The sequence below is a fragment of the Oryctolagus cuniculus genome, chromosome 9, assembly GCF_051225735.1.
Source record: "Oryctolagus cuniculus isolate XC-2025 breed Fujian yellow rabbit chromosome 9, ASM5122573v1, whole genome shotgun sequence".
Classification (NCBI taxonomy): domain Eukaryota; kingdom Metazoa; phylum Chordata; class Mammalia; order Lagomorpha; family Leporidae; genus Oryctolagus; species Oryctolagus cuniculus.
Window position 1 is genome coordinate 112,640,935 of NC_142875.1, and position 25,975 is coordinate 112,666,909.

The window sequence follows — 25,975 nt, forward strand, 5'->3', positions numbered from 1 at the left end:
GCAAGGCAAGGACACCAAAATCAAGTAACCACAGAACTGGAAGGGACATTTATAGTAAACTTGCTAAAATTTTAGTGAGTAATCTCTTTGCCCTCTGGAGTATTGTTTCAAGATGGTTGAAACTAAATGATCTTACATTTTAATTTTTAGTTAATGTTCACTCACTGTGGTCCTGAGTCTCCACCTCTCGGGTTCTCTCTCCCAGACAGCAGGAATGATCAATACGAAGAAATGACTTCCCTGTCTTTTAAAAGTTTCATGAGAAGGAAAGGTTTTAGGGAGATTGATGCCATGAGGATTGAAGAACACCGCACCTGGGGGCCTTGTATCTCCTAGGCAGGTTCTGATTACAGGTGCAACGGGCCTCAACTACTTTTTGGTTCTAAGGTACTATGCCAGGAAGACTAGAGTCACAGCTGGACAAAGACAAGGACAGAGCTTGCCTGGCAGGTGCTCTGCCACAACCAGGGTACTTACGGGGCAGTGAGGTAACCCTCCAAAAATCCAGCCACAAACATGATGATCTCATTGCTCAGGGCCTGAGAGCCATACCCAGCTCTGATTTCCAGGATGCCCCAGCCTGTGGTTTTCACAGAGTTATTGTAAAAGCCATACGCATCCCCATTCTTGTCTAGTACATTTCTGACTTGTACTTTCTTCTCGGCATCCATCCAGTAGGCTGTTGCATAGGAGACTCCTGGAAGAAAAGGGCAGAACGCTGGTCAGCTGAGCTGTTGACAAATATTTCTTGCGTATCCACAAATTCCAACATATTTGCTTTTGAAGGTGTCCATTTTGCCAGAATTGGGAAACCTGTCATCAACATCTCTCCTTATTACAATGGGGGACAATCAGAGCATCCGTCAAGGGAAAGGGACTCAGAGCACAAAGAATCAGGTCAAAGTTGAGGGGTAGCAGAAGCTGTATCAACAATGGGACTGAGGTAGGCTAAGGCTAAGGTGGGACTCTGAGCATGGCTGGAGCTTTGCCCCACCTCTTCACTCAGCCAAGGACAGGGTTTTTATAATGGATTTCTTCTGTTACTCTCAGCATCACCATTCTCAGGATACTAATCCTGTATCTTGTGCTTAATCCTTCATATGTAAAAATTAGGTTCCTATTTTGCAGAAAAATTGGATGTTGTTGCTTGTGATCTCTAGCTCTTGATGGTTTTGTGAATCCATCCTCACAAAGCCTGGACTGCTACCCATCTCTCCCCTCCGGATCACTTCCCTCCTTCTACCCATGCTCTGAACCTCCCACTGTGTTCAGGAATGTCATTCCATCCTATTTCTTCCTGCCTCTGTGTCCTAAAACCACTCGCTTCCTCCTCTCTCTCTGCAGTTGCTCCTTTCTCTTTAACACAATTAACAAGCTCCACTTTCACAGAGAACAAAAGGTCATCTATAAATGCTCTCTCTGGTTCCGGTGACTACTTATTTGAAAGGCAGAGTTACAGACAGAGGGAGAGAGGGCAAGCCAGAGACGTCTTCCATCTGTTGATTCACTCTCCAAATGGCCGCAACAGCCAGGGCTGGGCTAGGCCAAATCCAGGAGCCAGGAACTTCTTCCAGGACTCCCACATGGTGCAGGGGCCCAATCACATGGGCCATCCTCTGCTGCTTTCCCAGGCACATTAGCAGGGAGCTGGATCAGAAGTGGAGTAGCCGGTACTCCAGCCATTGCCCATAGGGTGGTGGCTTAACCTGTTACACCACAGCACCAGCCCCAACCTTCACAACTTTTAGGGAGCAGCCAGGTTGTATCAAGGACCATGCTAGGTGCTGGTGATAGAGTGGTGAACAGGACAGGCACAGTCTGGGCCTCATCTTCCAAAGACAGAAGTGTGCTCTGGCATTGGTCTCATACCTGCCTCACTCAGATGAGCCTGCTGCCATCTGCGAGCCACCCCACATGCCCCAGCACTACTTCTGCCTAAGTTGCTAACGGAATAGGAGTCCTGATGTCATAAGAACCTCAGAGCACCGACTCTGGGGACAATGTGTTCTTGCAACTCTGTGGGGCAGGCGTTTGCACAGCGGTTGACAGCATATGGGTCACCACATCCCATATCAGAGTTCCTGGGTCTATGTCCTGGCTCCTCTGTTTCTGATCCAGCTTCCTGCTAATGCATACCGTGGAAGGCAACAGGTGATAGCTCATGTATCTGGGTCCCTGTCACTCATGTGGGAGACCCAGCTTTAGCCTGGCTCATCCCCAGCTGTCGCGGGCATTTGGGGAGTAAACCAGCAGACAGGAGATATCCGTTTCTGTCCCTCTCTGGATCTCTGCCTTTCAAATGAAATAAAAAATAAAGCCTTTCAACCCAGGGCCTCAAGGGCACTACTCTTTGGAATCTGCTCCCCCTCTGTGTACCACTTCATTCTGTCCCCATGGGTTAGGCCTATTCTTGTATGAGGAGGTTTCAAATAGTTCATGGAAAATGGAATTACAAGATGTTTACTTTTGTGCAAAAGAATCTTGAAATCCATGCAGATGAGGTTTTCAAAATGTTCATAGACAATGTGTATTAAAAAATAACTGCATAGATTTCAAAATTTTTCAGGGCCAAAATAAACATTTAGTTCTACAAATATTTTGAAGTATACCTTTTTTTTGTGACAGGCAGAGTGGACAGTGAGAGAGAGAGACACAGAGAGAAAGGTCTTCCTTTTGCCGTTGGTTCACCCTCCAATGGCCGCAGTGGCTGGCATGCTGTGGCCGGCACACCATGCTGACCCGATGGCAGGAGCCAGGTGCTTCTCCTGGTCTCCCATGGGGTGCAGGGCCCAAGCACTTGGGCCATCCTCCACTGCCTTCCTGGGCCACAGCAGAGAGCTGCCCTGGAAGAGGGGCAACCGGGACAGAATCCGGCACCCCGACCAGGACTAGAACCCGGTGTGCCGGCGCTACAAGGCGGAGGATTAGCCTAGTGAGCCGCGGCACCAGCCTGAAGTATACCTTTTAACGTAACACGTTCTAGATGACTCCATAAGCACTAGAAATTAAAAATACTGAAAATAAAATACATATTCCATCCCAACCCATCTTCCGTATTCTGAGTTCAATCGTCTCCCATTCTGAAACCTAAGACTATCCTGGCCTCCCCTCCTTTTTCTCTCTCCCCCTCCTTCATATCCAATCTTTAGTCAAAATCTAATTATCTTTCCCATCAACCCCTCCTTCTTTATCTGTTTCTAAGTTTATGTTTCACAATTAGCCTCAACTATAGAGGACGCCTTGTCAAGTTCGCCCTGACCTTTTAATAGCTTCTTTAAAAATTTTTTGTATTTGACAGACCTCTCCCATCTGCTGATTCACTCCCCAAATGCCTGGAACAGCCAGGAGCCATCCAATTCTCCCACATGGTGGCAAGACCCAACCACATGAGTATCTCCTGTTATCCGCCAGGGTACACATTAGATGGAAGCTGTAGTAGGAAGCAGAGCCAGAACTTGAACCCAAGCACTCTGATAGGGGATGCAATCATCCCAAGTGACATCTCAGCCACCATGCTAAATGGCTCCCAACCCATTCTTTAGTCACTGACTAGGGTAGCATTTTTAACATGCAAACAGTTTTCCTTAGCTTGCCTGCTAAATGGCTTCTATTTCCTATTTTTAAAAACATTATCAGCTTAGCCTTTTGGCCTCATTTCTATCTACCTAACCAGTTTCATCACCACCACCGCATCTTGCACTTTGTGGTCCAGAAATCATTACATGCGGCTCTCCAACCGTGATGATCCAGTTTTTAACAGTCACTTTTTTTGCTCGAGACTTCCTCTCTTGTAAACCACTGGGCAATCTCAAAATTGCTGAGGACTCAGGAGACAGCAGCCGCTTTGCAGGGGTTGGCTTTCTCCACAAGCTCTGTAGGTTGTGTGCATACCTTCTTTACACCCTGCACACCACTCAGTAACTTCCAGGTCTGCTCAAACTCTTTGAGGCCAGAGGCCTTCCTCAGCACTCAGTGTAGTGCCCAGCCCATCACAAGTACTGGGTAAATGTTTGTGAAAGGAAAGGTGACCGAGAAAAAAAGGAAATGTGCACCCTTTTCTCTGTGTGAGAAACCATTGCACATCTCTCTGCTTAAGAGAAAGCTATACATTTGGGTTGGTCATTGAAGATGTGGGAGCAGAGGCCAGCATTTTGGCACAGGGAGCTAAGCTGCCACCTGCAAAGCTGGCATCCTATACTTGGGACTAGAACCCGGCGCCCATATGGGATGCTGGCGCCGCAGTTGGAAAATTAACCAAGTGAGCCACAGCACCAGCCCCAAGGGCTGGTGTCGTTTTGGGACAAAGGCAGGAGTGGCTGCTCCAAGTTGTATGTACACACGCAGCAATTATTGGGCTCGCCCTCCACCCAGTGGGGGCAACCACAGCAGTCCAAGAGCAACTGACAGAGACAGTGTCCACCCACCTGGCAACAGATAGGGAGAGGAGCCATCCCTACAGAAGAGAAGTGCTGCCTGCGGGACTTTCCTATGTGGCCAGCACAACTGTGAAGCAGGCGGGGCTGCCGTTAGTGGGTATTTTGTGTACCTATGATCCAGAGATCTTACTAGAGAAAAACCCATGTTCTCCACTGACATCAAATCTAGTTGAGAGGACTGGACTCAATCTAGTGGACTGGAACATACACGGAAAGTGGTTCTGGGAACACTTCAGTCTCCCTGCAGACAGGATGTGTTAGAGGGGCAGAGTGGCCCCACTTGTAATTCCTTGACGGTGAGAACCCTGGAAGCTGAGACAGAAAACACTGACTGCATGAGAGGAGGCAGGGTGTGGCTGAGCTCTGGGCAATCAGAGTACTACTTCACGCTCAAAGCTCCTTGGTTGCCTACAGCAGCTCATAGCAGAGGGAACTGTGCTCACAGGAAGGACTGTGCAGACCATACATGTGGTTCATATGGCAGTGTGGCTGAGTGTTGAACACACTTGGGGCTAACATCTGGGCATTCCTCAGCTTGGAAGAGAAGGGATGGTAACACCAATTCCTCTGCATCCAGTTAACCAGAGCAGAATTACCTTGGATACTTGCCCCATCCTGAAGCACTGACCAGAGCTCCCTGGCCACACCCACCACACACCTCTTGGTATTCACTGAAGTGTAGACATTCCACTAAGCCACATAGGCATAGCTCAAAATAAAAGCCATCAGAGGAAAACACATTCTTGAATTTCTGCATTTATTTTTAGGCATTTGTAGAAACAATAAGACACTATTAGCTCTCAAAAGGAACACAACATTTCAATATTAAGAATGTAAAGATGAAGAGATTGAGGAAATGCCAGAAATGGAATTTAAAAAACTATTACTTAAAAGCAACCAGAAACAAATCCATGAACTAAAGGAAACTATATATGATATGAAGATTTCACATGAAATTGAGATTTTAGAGAAATAAAAATGAAATACTAGAAATTAAGAATTCAATAGAACCAATAAAAAATGCAGTGGAGAGCCTTACAGAGTTGGTGAAGCAGAAGGAATATCCGAGCTAGAAGTCTTTGGAAAGCTTTCACTCAGACAAAAAAAAAAAAAAAAGAAAAAAAAAAAACTTGTTAAACTATAAAACACTGTTAGAGATCTATGGGAAACTATCAAACAACCCAACATATGCATCATAGGAGTGCCTAGAGTTGTGGAAAGAGAAGGGACTGGAAGACCTACTTAGTGAAATAATTATAGAAAACTTCCGTAATTTAGAGAAAGGAATGTCCAAGTACAGGAAGCACATAGAACTCCTAACAGATATGGCCAGAAAAGATCTTCACCATGACACACTGTAGTCAAACTTTCCACAGTAAAGCATAAAGATTCTAAAATGTGCATGAGAGAGATGCCAGATTACTTTCAGAGAATCTAATTAGACACACAGCTGACCTCTCATTGGAAACCCTACAGGCTAGGGGAGAATGGCGGTATATATTCCAAGTTTTAAGAGAAAAAACTGTCAACTCAACAATACTGCACCCTTCAAAGTTCTCATTTATGAATGAAGATGAAATAAAGACTTTCCATAACAAAATTGAAAGAATGTCACTTCCTGTCCAGCCTTACAAAAGATGCTAAAGGATGTGTAGAACTGAAAGAAAGCCATCATGAAAGAATGTGAAGGAAAAAAAAACCACGACTCCCCAGTAACAGCACAAAAGAAATCCAAAGTAAACAATATGAATATTTATGGAAAAAGTGGCGGGGCCAATGTGATACTTTTCAATAGTTACCTTGAATATAAATGGCCTCAATTCTAATAAAAGATAGACTGGCCAAATCGATTAAAAACAAGACCCATTTATTGCCTACAAGAAACATCTCACCAACAAATATACACACAGACTGAAAGTGAAAGGACAGAAAAAGATATTACATGCTAACAGAAACCAAAAAAGAGCTGTTGTAGTCATCGTGATATCAGACAAAATAGACTAACACAAAAACTGTTAAAAGAAACAAAGGAAGACACTATGTAATGATTCAGGAATCAATACAACAGGAAGACTTGACTATAATAAATGCATATGCACCTAATTACAGGGTGCCTTACTATTTAAAAGAACTGTTAATGGATCTAAGGGGAGACATAGATGCCAATTCAATAGTAATTGGGGATTTCAACACATCACTTTGATCACTGTATAGATCAGACAGACAGAAAAACAAAGAAAAAACAAAGCTAATAGATAATATGGACCAAGTAGACCTATTGATATTTATATAACTTTTCACCCCAGTGACAGAATACACATTCTTCTCAGAAGTGCACAGAACTTTCTCCAAGTTAGACCATAATCAAGGCCATAAAGCAAGTCTCAGCAAATTCAAAAAAATCAAAAACACCATATTCTCTGATCACAATGGACTGAAGCTCAAAACCAACAACTCAAGAACCTCAAGAAAATATGCAAACACTTGGAGACTGAGCAACCTGTTCCTAAATGAACAGTGTGTCATAAAAGAAATCAAAGAAATCAAATTTGTGGAAATGAATATGATAATATCTCATATCAAAACTTATGGCATACAGCAAAAGCAGTGTTAAGAGGGATGTTTATGGCAATTAGTGTCTACATCAACAAAGTGGAAAGTCACTAAATGAGCTGTCAGTGCATGTCAAGGACCTCAAAAACAACAAATTTGCAAAAAGTATGCAACTGACAAAGGATTAACTTCCAGAATCTATAAAGAGCTCGAGAAACTCGACCACCACAAAACATAGTTAAGACATGGGCAAAGGACCTGAACATTTTAAGACAGAAAATTCAAATGGCCAGTAGACACATGAAAAAATTATCAGGATCACTAGCCATCAGGGAAATGTAAATCAAAGTCACAATGAGGTTTCACCTCATCCCCTTTAAATGGCTTTCATACAGAAATCAAACAAATGCTGGCGAGGATGTGCGGAGAAGGGTACCTTATTCCACTGATGGTGGGAATGTAAACTATTACAGCCACTGTGGAAGACAGTATGGAGATACTTCAGAAAGCTGAATATAGACCTACCATACGACCCAGGCATCCTACTCTTGGGATTTTATCCAAAGGAAATGAAAGCACATATAAAAGAGTGATCCTGTACCCACCATGTTCATTTCAGCTCAATTTATAATACTGAAGATATGGAATCAACCCAGATGTTCATCAACTGGTCTAGATAAAGAAATTATCGTAAAAGAAATCCTGTCATTTGCAAAAAAAATGGATGTACTGGAAACTATTATAAGTGAAATAAGCCAGTCACAAAAAGACAAATACCATTTAGTCTGTCTGATCTGTGATAACTAATCGAGTACTTAGAATGTAATCTATAGGAGCAAAATTGACACTTTGAGATGTAATGATTTTGAACAGCTCTTGCCTTGACTGTGGAGGAACAATGTTTTTCTTGTTTGGTTTTGTTCTTTACTTTTTTTCTTCATACCTAGTGTAAGGTTAATCTTTGAGTATAAAAATTAACAAAATTGATCTCAGTAAAAAATAAGAGCAGGAAAGGAAGAGGGAGGAGGAAGAAACATGGGAGCAGAGGTGGGAGGGAGGTAGGGGGGCAAGAATCATATTACCAAATCTTTATATATTAAATTCTGTGAAGTTGTATTCCTTAAACAAAAATAAATAAAAATCTAGAAGAGGATTTGAAATGTTTTCACCATATAGAAATGATAAATATTTGATACAACAGACATAATATTCAGATCAAAGTAAACATGATGAGTATGTATTTAAAAAAAGTCACATGGTACCCCCAAAATATGTACAACTTATACATCAGTTACAAATCAAAAAAATTAAAAATCAATGTGCCAGCATCCCATATGGGTTGGTTCAAGTCTCAGCTGCTCCACTTCTGATCCAGCTCTCTGCTATGGGCTGGGAAAGCAGAATGAGATGGCCCAAGTGCTTGGGCCCCTGCACCCACGTGGAAGATCCAGGAGAAGCTCCTGGCTCTAGATCAGCACAGCTCTGGCCATTGTGGCCAACTGGGGAGTGAACCAGTGGATGGAAGATCCCTCTCTCTGCCCCTCCTTCTCTGTGTAACTCTTTCAAATAAATAAATCAATCTTTTAAAATTAAACATTGATGAAGTGTCTCTATTTTTAAAATGTGGTGGAAGGAGACCATTATGATGCTCAGGTTCTCCACTGGGGCTCAGCAGATGGATGATGTATCATTCAATGAGAGGAAGCAATTAGGGAGTAGGTCTGGGATGTAATGAGTTTAGTTTAGACAAACTGGGTTTTAGTGGTTAAGAAACTAGAAGCAGACTTGTTATATGCTGTTATCTTTGGCAACATTCCCATCTGAATCAATATTTTATTTTTTGGTGCAAAGATTGTCTCCCCAGTAAGCACTCAATCTGCAGCTTACTTAATACTAGAGCATCATGGGAGCAGGAGTTCGGCACAGTGGTTGAGATGTGGCATGGTATGCCTGCATCCCTTGTCAGGGTGCTTGGTTCCAATCCTGGCTGTGCTCCCGATTCCAGCTTCCTGCTAACGTGCATCCCTAGAGGCAGCAGGTGATGGTTCAAGTCCTACATGCTACCCATGTAGGAGATGCAAACTGAGTTCCCAGCACTTGGCTTCAACCCATTATTGCAGGCATTTGGGAGTAAAATAGCAAATTTGAAATGCCTTTCAAATAAGTCTAAAAATATATGGGGACCAATGCTGTGATGCAGTGTGTTAAGCTGCCGCCTGTAGGGCTGGCATCCCATTTGGGTACTGGTTCATGTCCCAGCTGCTCCACTTCTGATCCATCTCCATGCTAACGTGCCTCAGAAAGCAGCAGAGGAGGCCCAAGTCCCTGGGCCCCTGCACCCACGTCGGAGACCTGGAAGAAGCTCCTGGTTCCTGGCTTCAATTTGTCTCAGCTCTGGCCATTGCAGCCATTTGGGGAGTGAACCAGTGGATAGACAGAGACTGAGAGATCTTCCATCCCCCTCTCTAACTCTGCCTTTCAAATAAAATAAATCGTTAACATACACACACACACACACACACACACACACACACACACAGAGACGGAGAGAGGCGGAGAGGGGGAGACGGACAGAGAGAGGCGGGGAGGGGGAGACGGACAGAGAGAGGCGGGGAGGGGGAGACGGACAGAGAGAGGCGGGGAGGGGGAGACGGACAGAGAGAGGCGGGGAGGGGGAGACGGACAGAGAGAGGCGGGGAGGGGGAGACGGACAGAGAGAGGCGGGGAGGGGGAGACGGACAGAGAGAGGCGGGGAGGGGGAGACGGACAGAGAGAGGCGGGGAGGGGGAGACGGACAGAGAGAGGCGGGGAGGGGGAGACGGACAGAGAGGCGGGGAGGGGGAGACGGACAGAGAGGCGGGGAGGGGGAGACGGACAGAGAGGCGGGGAGGGGGAGACGGACAGAGAGGCGGGGAGGGGGAGACGGACAGAGAGAGGCGGGGAGGGGGAGACGGACAGAGAGAGGCGGGGAGGGGGAGACGGACAGAGAGGCGGGGAGGGGGAGACGGACAGAGAGGCGGGGAGGGGGAGACGGACAGAGAGAGGCGGACAGAGAGAGAAGTATCATGGTACATTGGCCCAGAGGAGCTGGGGATAGGCTGGTACTTGGTCAGGCTTGGAAGCTAATCCAGATTATGACCCTTGAGGAATGAGTGAGTAGGATTAAGCTCATCTACTTAGTAAAATCATGACCATAATGGAAGGCTTTTTCAAAACAATAATTAAGATACTCTGTCAATGGACTCCCAGTTACAAATAATTCTCCAGTTGTTAATGAAGCCAATCAGCCACAACTTGACCATCCTGGGTAGCATCCATGGCAACATTCCTTCTCCCCCTCCCAACTGGAAGAGTCTAACTTTATTGTTGACCCTAAGCATCATAGCTTGAGCTCTTTCTGCACATTCCCTTCCACCCTCACTTGCAGTTAGCCTTGTAAGAGCATGAGGAGACATGGCTGGCTCAAGAGAAAGGACTGGCCCTGGGGCTCAGCAGGTTAAGTCCCCGCTGGAGATGTCTGCATCCCTTATCTGCATGGCTGGGATCAAGTTCCACTTTGCCTCTGATCCAGTACTGCTAATGCTTCTGGGAGGTGGCAGACGATGGCTCAAGTACTGACTCCCTGCCACCCATGTAGGAGACTCAGATGAAGTTCTGGCTCTGGGCTTTGTCTTGACCCAGCCCTGGCTGTTTCAGGCACTGAGGAAATGAACCAGGAGATGGAAGATCTCTCATGTTCTCTCGTTATTCTTTCAAATAAATAAAAATGAAAGAATGTTTTTAAAAAAAAAATAAAGGAGGAGGAGAAGAAAGAGGAAAGAAAAAGCAGCTTTAAAAGGCTGTGCTGGGAGTGGCCATAAACAGGAACTGGGAAAGAATAAAGGAAGTCCAGTGAACCTTAGCAGTTTCTTCTTTCAGTTCTATCCACAAAGCGTGATTTTAACTCTGGCCTCTTCTCCATAACCTGCAGATTTCTCATCTTGAGAACCTTCGTGTTCTCCCTTCCCCCTTCTGCTGGACATCGTGGCTTCCTCAAGGCAATCTGAATACTCCAGCACTGTGCTTTCACTGTTGCTGGTACTACCTAATTTCCTAACCACAAAAATAAACTTCTGCAAATACATGCATTTTTTGACACCAGTTTACTTCTATGCATGAATAAACCTTTCCCCAGTCCTCAGGAGAATTCATGATAGAAACATACTGCTAACAAAGTGTATGTTCTTTGAGAATCACTCTACCCCTAACGGATGTCTTCTGTTCCTCAATGTTTTCTTCACACTTCCATGCATTCTGGTTTTCCCAAATATCCATACTTTTCAGATTCTCTTAAATCAGTTTAAGCCTTTATAACTTTAAGATTTTATTCATTTGAAAATCAGAGCTAGAGTCAGAGAAAGACAGAAACCTTCCATCTACTGGTTCACTCCCCAAATGGCTACAACAGCCAGAGCTGGGCCAGATCTTCTTGGGCACAGGGGCCTAAGGACTCAGGCTACTCTCAGCGGGTTTTCCAGGTGCATTAGCAAGGCGCTGGATTGGAAAGGAGTAGCCAGGTCTCGAACCAGTGCCCATATTGTATGCTGGTGGTGGCTTACCCCCATTATGCCACAACTCTAACCCTATGTTTCTATTTTTCAGAAACATTTACATGTTAGGAAGGGGAGTGAATGGTATGAAAAGTTTAATAGTGAAGATGGAAAAATATTATACAACTCTAATCCTAACCCAGCTTTATATAAAAACTGTGAAAGCAGGAGCTATGTCTGCTCACCACTTTACATCCTGGAGCACTGTAGTTGACCAAACAACATGCCTTTGACAAATCTAGTTTTCACTTGTATTTGTTGTTTCAAAAATGAAGTTTATCAGAAAATTTACCGAAGTTAGTCTAAAATAGCCCAAGTACTTATTTATATCCTCAAGTTTGGGCAAGAGGTGCTGTAGGCATCTCACCTCAAGTCTAATCAATCCCAAAGCTAAGAACCTTGTGTGATATTGTATTTAGAGTTGTGAAAATGAAAAATCGGATTTTAACATTTTGAAGAGAAATGGCTTCACAATCAGTGCACTTAGTATTTGTTAAATGAATGGAAGCGTTACATTGTAAAAACAGATTTTCTTCTATAAATCAAGAAGCCCCATCATTATATTTCTATGTGAAAACTCAAACATCCAAATTAAATTTATTTCATTTACTTGTAAATGTTAACATTTTCTATGAGTTCATTGTTTTTAATTGAAAGAAAAATCCACCTAATCCTGCTTAGAAAGGAAAAATTTGTGTAATACTCATAAGTGGTTTAAACCACTGTTCCATATTTGTAACCTCATTTTCCTAGCACTTCATTTATTAAAGAGTAAGTGATTTTCAACCCTGAGCAGTACAATGTATACTCAGCAAGTTAGAGAAAGGGGAGAAAAAAAGAAATGGGGGTTGGGGGAGTAGGCAAAAAGGTAGAATGTGTTACAGAAAAAATAAAATTATATAATCAAAATCTCAAAAGGAGGCACCAAGATGGCAGAATAGGGAACGTACTGCTCTAGTCTAGGGAAAGATAGTTAAAAAAAAAAAAAGTGGAGAGAGTGAAATCTCTGGGAAGAGTTAGGAAGAAAATGACAGGAAACTCCATGCAAATTAGAGGGACACTGTGGGTCTACATGGAGGGTATGGATGCATACAATTCAGGGCCCCAGCAGCCAATAGCCTCAGCACCAGCTTTGGAGAGTAAGGTGGGATCAGACTGCAGCAGCCCAATCCACTGGTGATAAAGCTGTGGGAAGAATGTTGCTCAAGTCCAACTTGGAGCTCTTTGGGGGGACAGTGTACCTGGCAACCTAGAGGGAAAAGGGGGAGGGGGGACATGTTTCTCTCTCCCTGACCACCTGGCACCGGCATCCTGTAACTGGCAGAGAGGGCAGGCACTATTTTGGATAGATGTAACAGCTGTACCAACTCGTGTCCATGTGCCCAGCTGAGAGGAGATGCGCGAGTCTGGCTGGGAGAATTGACAGCGGGCTGGGAGCTCATGACGGTGGGAGCCTTGTATGCTGGGACTCTGAAAACACCAGGAGGATGCAGGGTGTGACCGGGTCCTTTGGGCAATCACTGCGGGTGGCTCTCCGATTCCCTGGTGAGGGTCATTGCTGCAGGATCTGTGCTCACACCTGGGACTGCACAGATCCTTTGTGTGGTTCTTGTGACAGTGCAGATGAACACTGTACCCACTGGGGCTAGCACCCAGGCATTGGTCTCGCTGGAGGAGAGGAGGTGAGCATGAAACTATGCCAACAGAACTGATCAAACCTCCCTGCTGAGCCACTGTCTTTAAAAAATATTGCTTTGTAACTTGCCAAACTTGTTTTACATCTTGGTTTAACAAGTTTCTGATAGCAATGGGTAATCAATGCCTATTATAGACCCCCTAAGGTAGATTTTGTAATCTCTGGTTTAATGTCACTGATTCATACCTCGAGTTTTATAAAAAGGAGAATTTGATATAAATGTGACTTTGACCTTAATTCAGATAGAGGTATGATATAATATCAGCATCTTCAGTCATCTAGGTGTAATTGCTAAATGTAAATTAGGTAAAGCAAATGAGATAAATGTGTTTTTAGGTAATCTTAGAACCTTATATTCTATGGAAAAACTGTTTGGATTTGCTAATTTTTTTTTTTTTTTTTTTTGACAGGCAGAGTGGACAGTGAGAGAGAGAGAGAGACAGAGAGAAAGGTCTTCCTTTTGCCGTTGGTTCACCCTCCAATGGCCGCTGCGGCCGGCGCGCTGCGGCCGGCGCACCGCACTGATCCGATGGCAGGAGCCAGGAGCGAGGTGCTTTTCCTGGTCTCCCATGGGGTGCAGGGCCCAAGTGCTTGGGGCATCCTCCACTGCACTCCCTGGCCACAGCAGAGGGCTGGCCTGGAAGAGGGGCAACTGGGACAGAATCCGCCGCCCCGACCGGGACTAGAACCCGGTGTGCTGGCGCCGCTAGGCGGAGGATTAGCCTAGTGAGCCGCAGCACCGGCCTGCTAATGTGTTTTCATAAGCTATCCATATGAAAATAGTTCAACACTACTTGAAGAGACTAAGCTTGAAATTCAATGTGCTAGCGTATTTAAGAAAATAGTCTTAACTTGGAGATTTCTAAGGGTTATTTCAAAAATGTAAATCAAGAAAATCAGCAGGTAGAAAGCAAAAGCTATTAGTCTATTTAACATAGAACTAGACTCTGATCCTCTGTTAAAGCAATGAGGTTTTTGCAATGCATGTTAGTAAATATACTGAAATAGTGTTAAAAATCTGTTAAATGAAACTATTAAGATGCTGCAATTTTTAAACTGGTGACTCTTCAGTTTTCTAGTCTGCTCCAGTAAGCTATTTTATCTTCCCTAGTTCTGACTGTTGAAATTATTCCAAGTCATGGGATAATTCCATGTGCTAAATAATTTTTTATTTATGGTTCTTGGGATTACCAAAGAGATTGTGTTCTGTTGAAGTTATCTATTGTGCTCTCTTAATGTCTGTTAAGTTCTAATTAATAAAAACTCAGCTATTTTTAAACAAGATCTATGGGTTGTTTAAATATGTGCTTATTTTAAAGCATTTGAGTAATTAATTTGTATCAATAATCACATCTGGTTTATATTATGTCATGATGTTAAAGGATCCTATTTCAATCAGATATTGAGCCTTCTTGGCATCCTTGACAAGCATTCAAAGGAAAAAAAAAAAATCAAAGTTCCAATTTCTTGGACTTTGATATTTCCAGTTGGGCCCCTGGGAAATATCAAAGGATCGCTCATCTTGTGGAGATACCAACAATAAGGCTATTTGGATTATATTAAAGGTACTGTCAAGATGTGAAGTGGTGCTAAATTTGTCATGATAATGTAAAATGCTACTGATACAAATGTTCAAAAGTTAAAAAGTCTAATGATCTTGTGTTATCAGACATGATGATTATCTTAATGAAAAAAGCCCAGTACAAAAGAAATCCAAAGTAAACAATAGGAATATTTCTGGGAAAATGGCAGGGCCAAGTCATTACTTATCAATAGTCACCTTGAACGTAAATGGCCTCAACTCCCCAATTAAAAGATGCAGCCTTGGGGCCAGTGCTGTGGCATAGCAGGTAAAGGCACTGCCTGCAGTGCCAGCATCCCATATGGGGGCCGGTTCAAGTCCCGGCTGCTCCAACTTCTAATCCAGCTCTCTGTTGTGGCCTCAGAAAGCAGTAGAAGATGGACCAAGTCCTTGGGCCCCTGCATCCATGAGGGAGACCTGGAAGAAGCTCCTGGCTTCAGAATCGCGCAGCTCTGGCCACTGGGGCCAACTGGGGAGTGAATCAGCAGATGGAGACTGCTCTCTCTCTGCCTCTCCTTCTCTATGTAACTCTGACTGTCAAGTAAACAAATCTTTAAAAAAAAAAAAAAAAAAAGACACAGCCTGGCTGAATGGATTGAAAAACAAGGCCAATCTATTTGCTGCCTACAAGAAACACATCTTACCAACAAAGATAGATGCAGACTGAAAATGAAAGGATAGAAAAGGTATTCCATGCTAACAGAAACCAGAAAAGAGCTGGTATTGCCATTGTAATATCAGACAAAATAGACTAACACAAAAGCTGTTAGAAGAGAAAAAGGTCACTGTGCAATGATTAAGAGATCAATTCAATGGGAAGATAGGACTATAATAAAGTTATACACATCTAATTACAGGGCACCTGGCTATTTAAAAGAAATGGTAATGGATCTAAAGAGACACAGACTCCAATACTATAGTAAGGGAGAACTTCAATATCCCCTTTTCAGCAATGGACAAATCAACCAGACAGAAAAATCAGCAAGGAAACAGTAATGAACACTACAGACCAAATGGACCTAACAGGTATCTACAGAACTTTTTGTCCCACAGATGCAGAATACACATTTTCTTCTCAGCAGCACATGGAACATTCTCTAGGATAGACCACAGGCCACACCATAAAGCAAGTCTCAGCAAATTCAAAGGAATTGAAACCATACCATGCATGTTCTCTGACCACAATAGAATGAAGCTGGAGATCAACAACTCGGGAATCTCTAGAACATATGCGAACACATGGAGACTGAACAGCAATCTCTTAAATGAATAGTAGTCACAGAAGAAATCAAAACATAAATCAAAAAACTGTTCAGAAATATTTAATTAGTATAATCTGATTATAAAGTTGACTGAAAATAGATCTTAGTAAATAATTAAGAATGGGAATAGGAGAGGGAGGAGGAAGAAGGGTGGGAGGGTATGTACGGTGGGAAGAATCACTATGTTCTTAAAGTTCTATTTATGAAATGCATGAAGTTGGTGTACCTTAAATAAAAGATTTCTGGGGAAAATAAAAGTGAAAAATATTTCATCTCTTCAGATTGGACTTGGCAAATAATTCAATGCTTCCGATTCTTGAAGTGTTTTCCTCTTGTATGCTCACGAGGCAGTCTTAACTTTCCCTGTGTATATTGGCATTGCACTTCAATCTGAAAGTGTTCTTGGTAAATTGATACCTGGCTTTCAGATTTGCTTTGATGCTTCATCAGTCACTAAGAAGATAACTGGTTCTTGAGTTAAACAATCTCCAGGCAACTGGGACCCTGTCTGGAGATCAGAGTCCAAGACTCTTGCTGAAAGGAGGATTATTTTGGCAGTGCTCCCAGGGAACTGAAGGAGTAACAAAGGCAGGTAGAGAAAGCCCATTCAAGGTGCTCCACCAGCGACACTGTTGGTTGACTCCTTTGAAGCCCTCTGAGAAGGTGCAGAGAATGAGCTTCTAAAATCTGCACCCCCAGGAACAGATGAGAGCATTTACATACCTGCATCCATGCAACATGGCTCAAAAGTTGTCTGATGGGGACTGGTGTTTGGCATAGCCATTAAGATACTGATTGCGATTTCCATGTCCCATATCAGAATACCTGGGTTCGATGCCTGGCTTGGCTTTTGGCTCCTTATTCCAGCTTCCTGCCAATGCAGACCTTAAGCAGCAGCAGGTAATGGCCCAAGTAGTTGCATTCCTGCCACCCACAAGGGAAACATAAATTGAGTCCCTGGCTCTTGGCCTCAGCTTCCTGCCATTGCAGGTACTTATGGAGTGGACCAATGGATGGCGCTCACTGACTCTCTTCCTCTCTCAAATATACACATTTTTTTTTTTAAAGTTTCCCTAAGAAGCATTAATTCCCTCATCCCCAGACTTGCATGTGCTTCAGGACAGGACTGATTTTCAAGACTTTCTGGGGTACAGAGCAGGAGATGGCACACAGTGTGGCCGAGTTGACACGCTTGAGATGACACCTGCAGGAAGCCAGCACAGAAGGCAGGGGAGGGAAGCAAGGTGGGGCTATGAGGTGCCTGACACTTTAGGTCAGAGGAAAGAGCTTTCAAAAGGAGCTTAAAAGTGACAAAACACTCATGCAAAAAACTGCTGCAGACTTGCTTGGATCTGGAATGATCCCTTTCCGGCATTCCCTTGAAACAAACCTGTTCCTCACTGCCAGCTGATGTCTGAGGTCTTGCCAAAAGTCTCAGCAACAGAGGTCAACTTGCCCCAGACGACTTGGCCCTTGGTTCCCTCCTCATCTAGATCCTTTAGTAGTTGCGTATGTTTATGGGTATCTGGTCCAACAGACCCGATTGCAAGCTCCTTGGGAGTGAGAGGTGGCAGCTCCTATGTCACTGTATGTACTCCCTTGGGTCCAGTACAATCCTTTATTGATTATGTGGCCACTTAAGTCCCAGTCCTTCACCCTGACTGGGAGAGCAACACCTGGCAATAGACTCCTGTCAAATTCACAGCATATTAATCCTTGATGTCTAATTACAAATTACAACTTTGGTGTCTTAGGTTTGCAAATGACCCTAAAGAAAATAACGTTGGTTCAAGTAACTCAACACTGTGTGTTGTCAGATTACTTAATTCACAAGGATGATGAACAAATTTCAGAGCAAGCCTATCTCTTCTTTGATTAGCTCATTCTATCTTCAAGTTTCTCAATTGAGGGACTTTTACAACTTTCCCTAGGAAGACTGTAACATGCTGTTATCTCTGTGGACACAGAGTTTCAAGATTTACACTGAAATTTCCTCATAATTTCACTACCTCTATTTCATTTTTAACCACATTCACCAAGTTTCTTTTGCAGCTGCAAAAAGCAGCTACATGAGATATTATAAATGCTTTTCTCAGCCACATTATAAAGGTAAATTTTCAAAAGATTGAGAATTATAAGGTGTGGAAGATCCTGAAATCTATGCCATGAAGGACAAACTTTTATGCATGCAAAAACTGATTTAAAAAAAAGTCCCTTGAGATTAACATCATGAATACTGCTGTTTCCTCTTTTGCAGTCTCCATAGTTAACACTTTATAATTTGGAATCCAACAAAAGCAAAAATAATGAGCAACAATGGAAAATTAATGCCTAAGTAAGTACAAAGTAAAAATTTCCATTATTCAAGTCAGAACAAACGAGTTTACATGATTTCATTTACATATTATGAAAATCATGGGCAAATGTTATGGCTCAGTGGGTTAAAAAGCCATTTGGAACACCTCCACCCCTTATCAGAGTCCAGTTCAAACCCCAGCTACTTAGCTTCATCCAGCTTCCTCCTCATGCACAGCCTGGGAGGGAGCAGGTGATGGCTCATGACCCACATGGGAGACCAGGATGGAGTTCTTAACTACTGGTTATTGCAGGCATTTGGAAAGAGAACCAGTGGCTAGAAGCTCTCTCTTACTCTGCCTTTCAAGAAAATGAATAAATTATGAAAAAAATTTTAACTTGTTCTACCTTAAACTCTGAAGGATTCTATTTAATTTTCATCTAAACAAAAGTTTGTATCTTTAACAAATCTCTATTTCCAGAAAGATCAGAATATGAAGTTTTTTTTAAACTTTTATTTAATGAATATATTTCCAAAGTACAGCTTTTAGATTACAGTGGCTTTCCACCCCCCCCCCCCCATAACTTCACTCCCACCCATAACCCTCCCCTTTCCCGCTCCCTCTCCCCTTCCATTCACATCAAGATTCATTTTCAATTCTCTTTACTTAATATATGCTAAACTGATCTGTATAAAGATTAACAGTGTGCACTCACACAGAAACACGAAGTGAAAAATACTATTTGAGTACTAGTTATAGCATTAAATCACAATGTACAGCACATTGAGGACAGAGATCCTACATGAGGAGTAAGTGCACAGTGACTCCTGTTGTTGATTTTACAAATTGACACTCTTGTTTATGGCATCAGTAATTTCCCTATGCTACAGTCATGAGTTTCCAAGGCTATGGAAGCCTTTTGAGTTCACTGACTCTTATCTTATTTAGACAAGGTCCATAGTCAAAGTGGAAGTTCTCTTTTCCCTTCAGAGAAAGGTACCTCATGAAGGGTTTTTTTTGAAAATAAGTTTTTGAAAATGAGAGTTACTGAGGGAAGGAGAGATCTTCCACCCCTACTTCACTCCCCAGATGGTTGTAATGGCCTGGACTGGGCCAGGAAGAAGCCAGGCACTTCACTGGGTCTCCCACATGGGTACAAGGGCCCAAATACTTGAGCCATCCTCCACTGCTTTTCCTAGGTCATTAGCAGGGAGCTGGATCAGAAGCGGAGCAACCAGGACATGAACCAGTCCCCAGATACAAAGTTTAATGATAAAGATAAACGGGCACTTGTCCCAGATATTGTTCTTGAATTTGTATACATTTTATGAGTTTTTCTTTAATTTGAAAGGCACAGGGAAAGAGACAGATGAACAGAAACAGCTCCTATCCATTGGTTTACCCCCAAATATTTACAATGGCCAGGGCTGGGCCTGCAGTTAGAGCCAGAGCCAGAAGCCAGAAACTCAATCTGGGTCCTCCACACAGATTACTTGAGTCATCACTGCTGCCTCCCAGCGTCTGCATTAGCAGGAAGCTGGGGTCAGGAGCCACAGGCAGGCACTAAACTTAAGTGCTCCATTATGGAACTCAGTTTTCTTCACTTACATCTTAACCATTTAGCCTAACACTGGCCCCACATATGCGTTTTTTAATGACTAAACTGATATCAGGAGAGTACAAGAAAATTTTTGAGTTTACAGGGTTCACATACGTTCACACACACACACACACACCCCTTTCATCTGCTGGCTCACTCCTCAAATGGTTCCAATGGCCATGGCTGGCCCAGAACAAAGCCAGGAGCTTCAGCTGGGTCTCCCACATGAGTACAAGGGACCAAGAATTTGGGCCAGTCTTCTGCTGCTTTTCCCAGGCCATTAACAGGGAATTGGATTGGAACTTGAGCAGCTGGAACTCAAACCAGCACCCATATTGGATGCCATTGTTGCAGGCACAACATTGGTTCCAATTAAAACAATTTTTAAAGACCACATTTAGGTGGGGTTGGCACTGTCACAGATTAAGCTGCAGCCTGCTATGCTGGCATCTCCTTATGAGTGTCAGTTTGAGTCCCAGCTTCATTCCTCATCCTGCTCCCTGCTAATGTGCCTGGGAAGGCAGTGGAAGATGGTCCAGGTGCTTGGGCCCTGCACCCGCATGGGAGACCAGGATGGAGTCTTCAGGTTCTTTGCTTTGGCCTGACCCAGCCTCAACCATTGCAGTGATCTGGGAAGTAAAGCAGCAGATGGAAGGTCTCTCTTCTCTCTCCTTCCTTCTGTCACTCTGCCTTTCATATAAACAAAGTAAATCCTTTAAAAAAAAATGTATTTAGGAAAAAGTGATCCAGCGATCCAGGTGATTCCAGTGAGTTACGATCAAGAAAAGCAAATGAGGAGGCTGCCCATTGTTTTCTGAAAATCCCTGAAATGTTGGGCCGTGATTAAGGAAACATCTAGCTTTTATCAGATTATGACTTTGAAGCACATGAATGGTCATCTGCAATCCTTTTTGCTTATGAAGACGCACACAGTGCCTTCAGAGAGAGAGGCCACACTAATGACCACTCAACTGCCTAGCCACACTGTGGACAAGGCACCATTCCTCACAACAACTCTATGTGATATTATTACACCCATTTTACAGAGGGGAAATGGAAGAGAAGTGACCATATGAAGGTCACACTGTATGTGTCGGAGCCAGAGTCAGGACCTAGGAATTTCTGGAATCTTATGCCACCTAATATTGTACTTCCCAGAAGGAAGATCTTTTGTGTAAAACACAAACACACAGAACAACCATGAGCCAGACTCAGATGAGTTTGTAAATGGAACACCCTGGAGTTAAAGGAGCAAGTGAGACTGGTCCTAAACTTAGGTCTGCCAAGTCACCTGCAGAGACAGAATGGTTTCCAGACAGTGAACTCTTGGGCAACCAAAGGCATTAGCAACCTAAAGAGGGACTTGACTAGGGGGTCAGGCATTGTGGCACAGCAAGTTAAGCCACCTTCTGAGACTCCGGCATCCCATACAGGTGCTAGTTTGAGGCCTGGCTGTCCCACGTCCTATCCAGCTCTCTGCTAGATCTGCACCTGGAAAAGCAGAAGACGGCCCAAGTACTGGGTGTCTGCCACCCATGTGGGAAGATCCTTACGAAGCTCCTTGCTTCAGCCTGGCCCAACCCTGGCTTCTGGGAGAGTTGAGCAGTGGATGGAAGATCTCCATCTCTAACTCTGCCTTTTAAATAAAATGAATAAATTTTAAAAAAGAAGAGGGATCTTAAGTCTCAGGTGGGCACTAGTGAGCCACTGAAGTGCAGGAAAGGCTGCCTGGAGGGGCAACGGTGCCAGGCAAGCACTGACCAGGAGAGGGGCACCGCACTGCCCGAGTCAAGTTTCTAGTATCTACTGGAATAGAGATGAATCAGGCCTACAGCTTGGAATGCCTGACATTGCTACCCCAGGTGGTTGGATGACAATGAGAATGTGCCTCCAGCAGGCTATGCAAATACTCCATCCACCTGACAGTTATCTCTAATGAATAAACAAGTAGCAAGTCTGGTGACTAAACCTGGGTGTCTATCAGAATGAATCAGCTGCCCTGCATCTGATCTGATGTGGAGCACTGGAAAGACTGAATTTCTGGAGTCTAGCCCTTTTAAGACTGAAAGCCGGTTTCTGAACCAGTTTAACAATGCACAGGCCACCTGGTGAGTCAGCAGCCAAAACCTCTCCCTCCTCACTGGTAGCCCAATTTCACCACACATGGCACTTAGAAAAATTGTACAAGGACCTTCTAAAAACACATAGTGGGCTTTGCAGTCTGGAAAGATCAATGCAACACCATCATCTGAAGTCTAATGCAAGCTCTTTAGAGTTCACTGTGCTAAGGTCAAGGTGCTGTGCTGAGTACTTCTGAGAGCACATGTCAAGCAAGAGGTAGCTAAGTCCCCGTTCTCTACTCTCAACTTGTTGGCAGTCTAGAAGACCATGACAAAGATCAAAAAAGCTGCAGCAGGCTCCATGGGAAAGCAGACGATGGCCCAAGTATTTGGGCCCCTGCCACCCACACAGGAGACCCAGATGGAGAAACAGGTTCCAAGTTTCAGCCTGGCCCAGCCCTGGCCATTGTGGCCATTTGGGGAGTGAACCAGGGGATGGAAGATCTTGATCTCTTCCTTTCTTGCTTTAACTCTGCCTTTCAAATAAATCAATCTTAGAAAAGAGAAAGCTACAATGGAAAACAGATGAATAAGAGTGGAACAAAAGAACCAGAGATCACATCTGTCTGGAACAATTAACATGGGCATTGCCAGATGCCCTTGTAGCCCATGGGAAGAAGCCTTTCCGCATTGCTGGACATGGTGCTCTCAGGTCACTTTGCAGCTGCGCAAACACCCTCACTTTCTGCTTGGGCTCCAGGTCCTCCAGGCACGGAGTCCGTTCCTTATTTGGGGAACTCAGTTTAAACTAAGATGCAGAGTCTTACAAGTGGCATCTTCCAACAGTGTGCCATCTTCAGGAAAAACAACGCCTGCCTCTCACTCCCCAGGCTGCCCCCTCCACCTACCAAAGCATCTAAAGTAATCTGCAAGTCCAAAGGAAAAAAAAAAAAAAGATTTCAACCAGCACTGCAGACACGAAAACCATTTCCTTTCCTGGGACCCACTCAAGCCTCTCCCAGGTATGCTTATATTAGCACTTCCTCTGAACTAAACGGTGGCCCCTCCACAGTCAAGGCAAAGACTAGAGTGTGCAGCTAAATCAAGGGTCAGGAGCCTGCAGGTTCACCCCTCCTGATCTCAGAGGACGGACCAGACTAGAAACTGAAGATTGAAGAGCGATAATCGGGCGAGTTGCAAAAGCAAAGGCCTTGAAATCCAATAACTGCAGACACTTGTAGATGGAAGATGTCGTAACAAAGATCAGCACACCCATTTGGGAAGGGCACCCTCCCCAGACCCCACCCTTTCCTTGCACTAGAAAAGGGATTATGAAATCAAACAGAATTAATCCTCTTCTTAAGTTAGCTTTGGGGTCTTTCAAGTCCTTAGAGGTCACAATCTTGGTCACATTAAAAATGGAAGTGAAAAATCCAAGGCTTTTTCTTTGGAAGGGGGGAGGGAGGGAGGAAGGGAGGTGTGTAGCATCCACACCTGTAGGAGATAAAACCTGTTTACCAAGAAGAGTTATGCAAATACCCTGTGGCATCCCAGCTGTCTTCACTCACTGTTTTATTTTTAGGCATACAACTGAGTCTTCCCAATCTCAGTTTTCTTCTCCGTACAATGGGGATTATAATTCTATATAGGATTATATAGGATTATAGTGAGCATTAAATTAAAAAAAAAAACCATAAAGCCCTTTAGCACACCTCCTGACACCCATCAAGCTGACAATACCAGGTTGCCATCATTATTTTAAGCCAAAGTCATGGTCCGTTTTTGTTTTTAAGCACAAGTGGAAGCCTGGGATCCTATCATCCTATGATCTAGATAAATATATTTAGATGTCCTTTGGCTGGAACTCTTCAGGACGAGCCGAGGCCGCGTGGGCCAGGAGTCTGGGTTGGAGCGAACCCATTCCTGCCAACACTTTGTGACCCAAACTTTCTAAGTCCGCAGAAGCGCACCCCCGTACCCTCCAGGAGCAACGCGGCTGAGGCAGGACCGCCCAGTGCCCGCGCTCAAGCGCATTCCTTGGCGTCCACCCAGAAACAAGCCAGGGAGCTTGGCCGGGCGCGGGGCTGGGGCTCGAGCGCACGCGGCGGGGCACGGGCAGGTGCCGGGCGGCCTCACCTCGCAGCGTTCCAGCTCTGGCCGGCGGAGCACTACTCACCTTCGGGGCTCGGCGGCTCCGCGGCGGCCAAAAGCAGCGGGAACAGCAGCGGCGGCAGCCAGAGGGCCATGGCTCGGTGCCGCGACCTCCTCTCGGCGGGACTGGGGGCTCCGCGGTCCGCGGCGGCGGCTGTGACAGGGGAGGCTCCCGGCGCGGTCGCTGGGAGGCTGGGACGGTCTCAACTTTCCTCTTTCATTCGCACTGCCGGCTCCGGGCTTTTAGGGGCGAGGGAGCTTCACGTGGCCCGGGGAACAACCTTCGCCCTACTGGGCCCAGCCTGGGAGAGGCGGGCCCTTTAGGGCTGAGCCTCTGGCCACCTGTGGATTGGGCAGCCCTTATGGGGCTGCGCGCCGAGTTCTCCGGGCTGGGCCGGCAGTTGTGCGACCCGAGGCTTGTAAAATCAGTTCACATGCACATCACCTGCTCCTGCCCGCAGGATCGGCCCCTCCTGTGAAGTGACGGCGGGCGAGGCGCCCCGAGCAGCAGCGGTGAAATACATGCCCCCGCCTACACGCAGCTGTGAGTCCTTGGGCTTCCAGAGACGCCTTCGCAGGTCCCGCAAGCCCTCAGGGATCCGTGCCCCTCCGGCCCAGGCTGCTCAGCCTGAATCCATTAGCGCAGCCCCAGACTTTGGATCCTTGGCTGGTTGTCTTCATCAGCCAGAGCTGGCCCTGGACAGAGATTCCCCTGAGCCCCTGTGAGGTCCCCCATTGCTGTGCAGGGGGCAGTTGAACGTGACATTGTGAAGTAGGCCTTGGGTGATGTATGGTGAAGATGGCAGAGGGTGCCCTGGGTGACATTGTGAAGTGGGCAAAAGGCATCGTATGCATTCAGCAAGGCTTGACTGAGCCCATTTAATGCTCCAGGCGAGGTGGGGGGCCAAGGTCAGTTAAGAGTGCGCCCTTTGCAGGCGCCGCGGCTCACTAGGCTAATCCTCCACCTAGCGGCGCCGGCACACTGGGTTCTAGACCCGGTCGGGGTGCCGGATTCTGTCCCGGCTGCCCCTCTTCCTGGCCAGCTCTCTGCTGTGGCCAGGGAGTGCAGTGGAGGATGGCCCAAGTGCTTGGGCCCTGCACCCCATGGGAGACCAGGAGAAGCACCTGGCTCCTGCCTTCGGATCAGCGCGGTGCGCCGGCCGCAGCGCGCCAGCCGTGGCAGCCATTGGAGGGTGAACCAACGGCAAAAGGAAGACCTTTCTCTCTGTCTCTCTCTCTCACTGTCCACTCTGCCTGTCAAAAAAAAAAAAAAAAAAAAAAAAAAAAGAGTGTGCCCTGCCGCAGGGACCCCGCCATAGATGTGACCTGGTGCCTGGAAATTGCTGCAGGTGCCGAGAGCTGTGCGGAACGTAGGATGCGCCAGGGGGCAGGAGGGCACAAGTCACCACACAGGCTGCGACCGAGGCACCCCTCCCTCTCTCTTGGCCTTCTAAGCTGAACTGAGGCAAGATGGGAGGGGGAAATGCATTTAGGACAGAACAATTAAAAATCCATCAGGTGTCTGTGCGAACACAGTCATAATTTTGTTTGATGACATTTTCTTTAACAAAGGAACAGAGGACATCACAAAAACTGCACATTCTCCTTCAAATTAGAAAAGTAAAAACAAAACAAAAAAAAAATCAGGAGCATTTTGGTTGTGTTGTGTCCAGAAGAGAACTACATTAGGTCATTCAGGGACATTGTGCCACCCCAAGTATTCTGAGTCATGCTACCCTCTGTCACCCT

General features: G+C 45.1%; 1 protein-coding gene across 2 annotated transcripts in view; it reads right to left on the minus strand.

The window, feature by feature from the left end:
* The window catches only part of PLBD1 (phospholipase B domain containing 1), a 78,356-nt gene extending 53,911 nt beyond the window's left edge, over nt 1-24,445 (minus strand). For both annotated transcript variants that reach the window (XR_011379002.2, XM_008259602.5), the window contains exons 1-2: nt 24,252-24,445; nt 478-697 (exon numbers count right to left, since the gene is read on the minus strand). Coding sequence is in view for 1 of the 2 variants with exons in the window: in XM_008259602.5 (XP_008257824.2) it covers nt 478-697; nt 24,252-24,321 (290 nt within the window). In the remaining variant the exon portion in view is untranslated. The remainder of the gene's footprint in view (nt 1-477; nt 698-24,251) is intronic.
* Between the last annotated feature and the right edge of the window lie 1,530 nt (nt 24,446-25,975).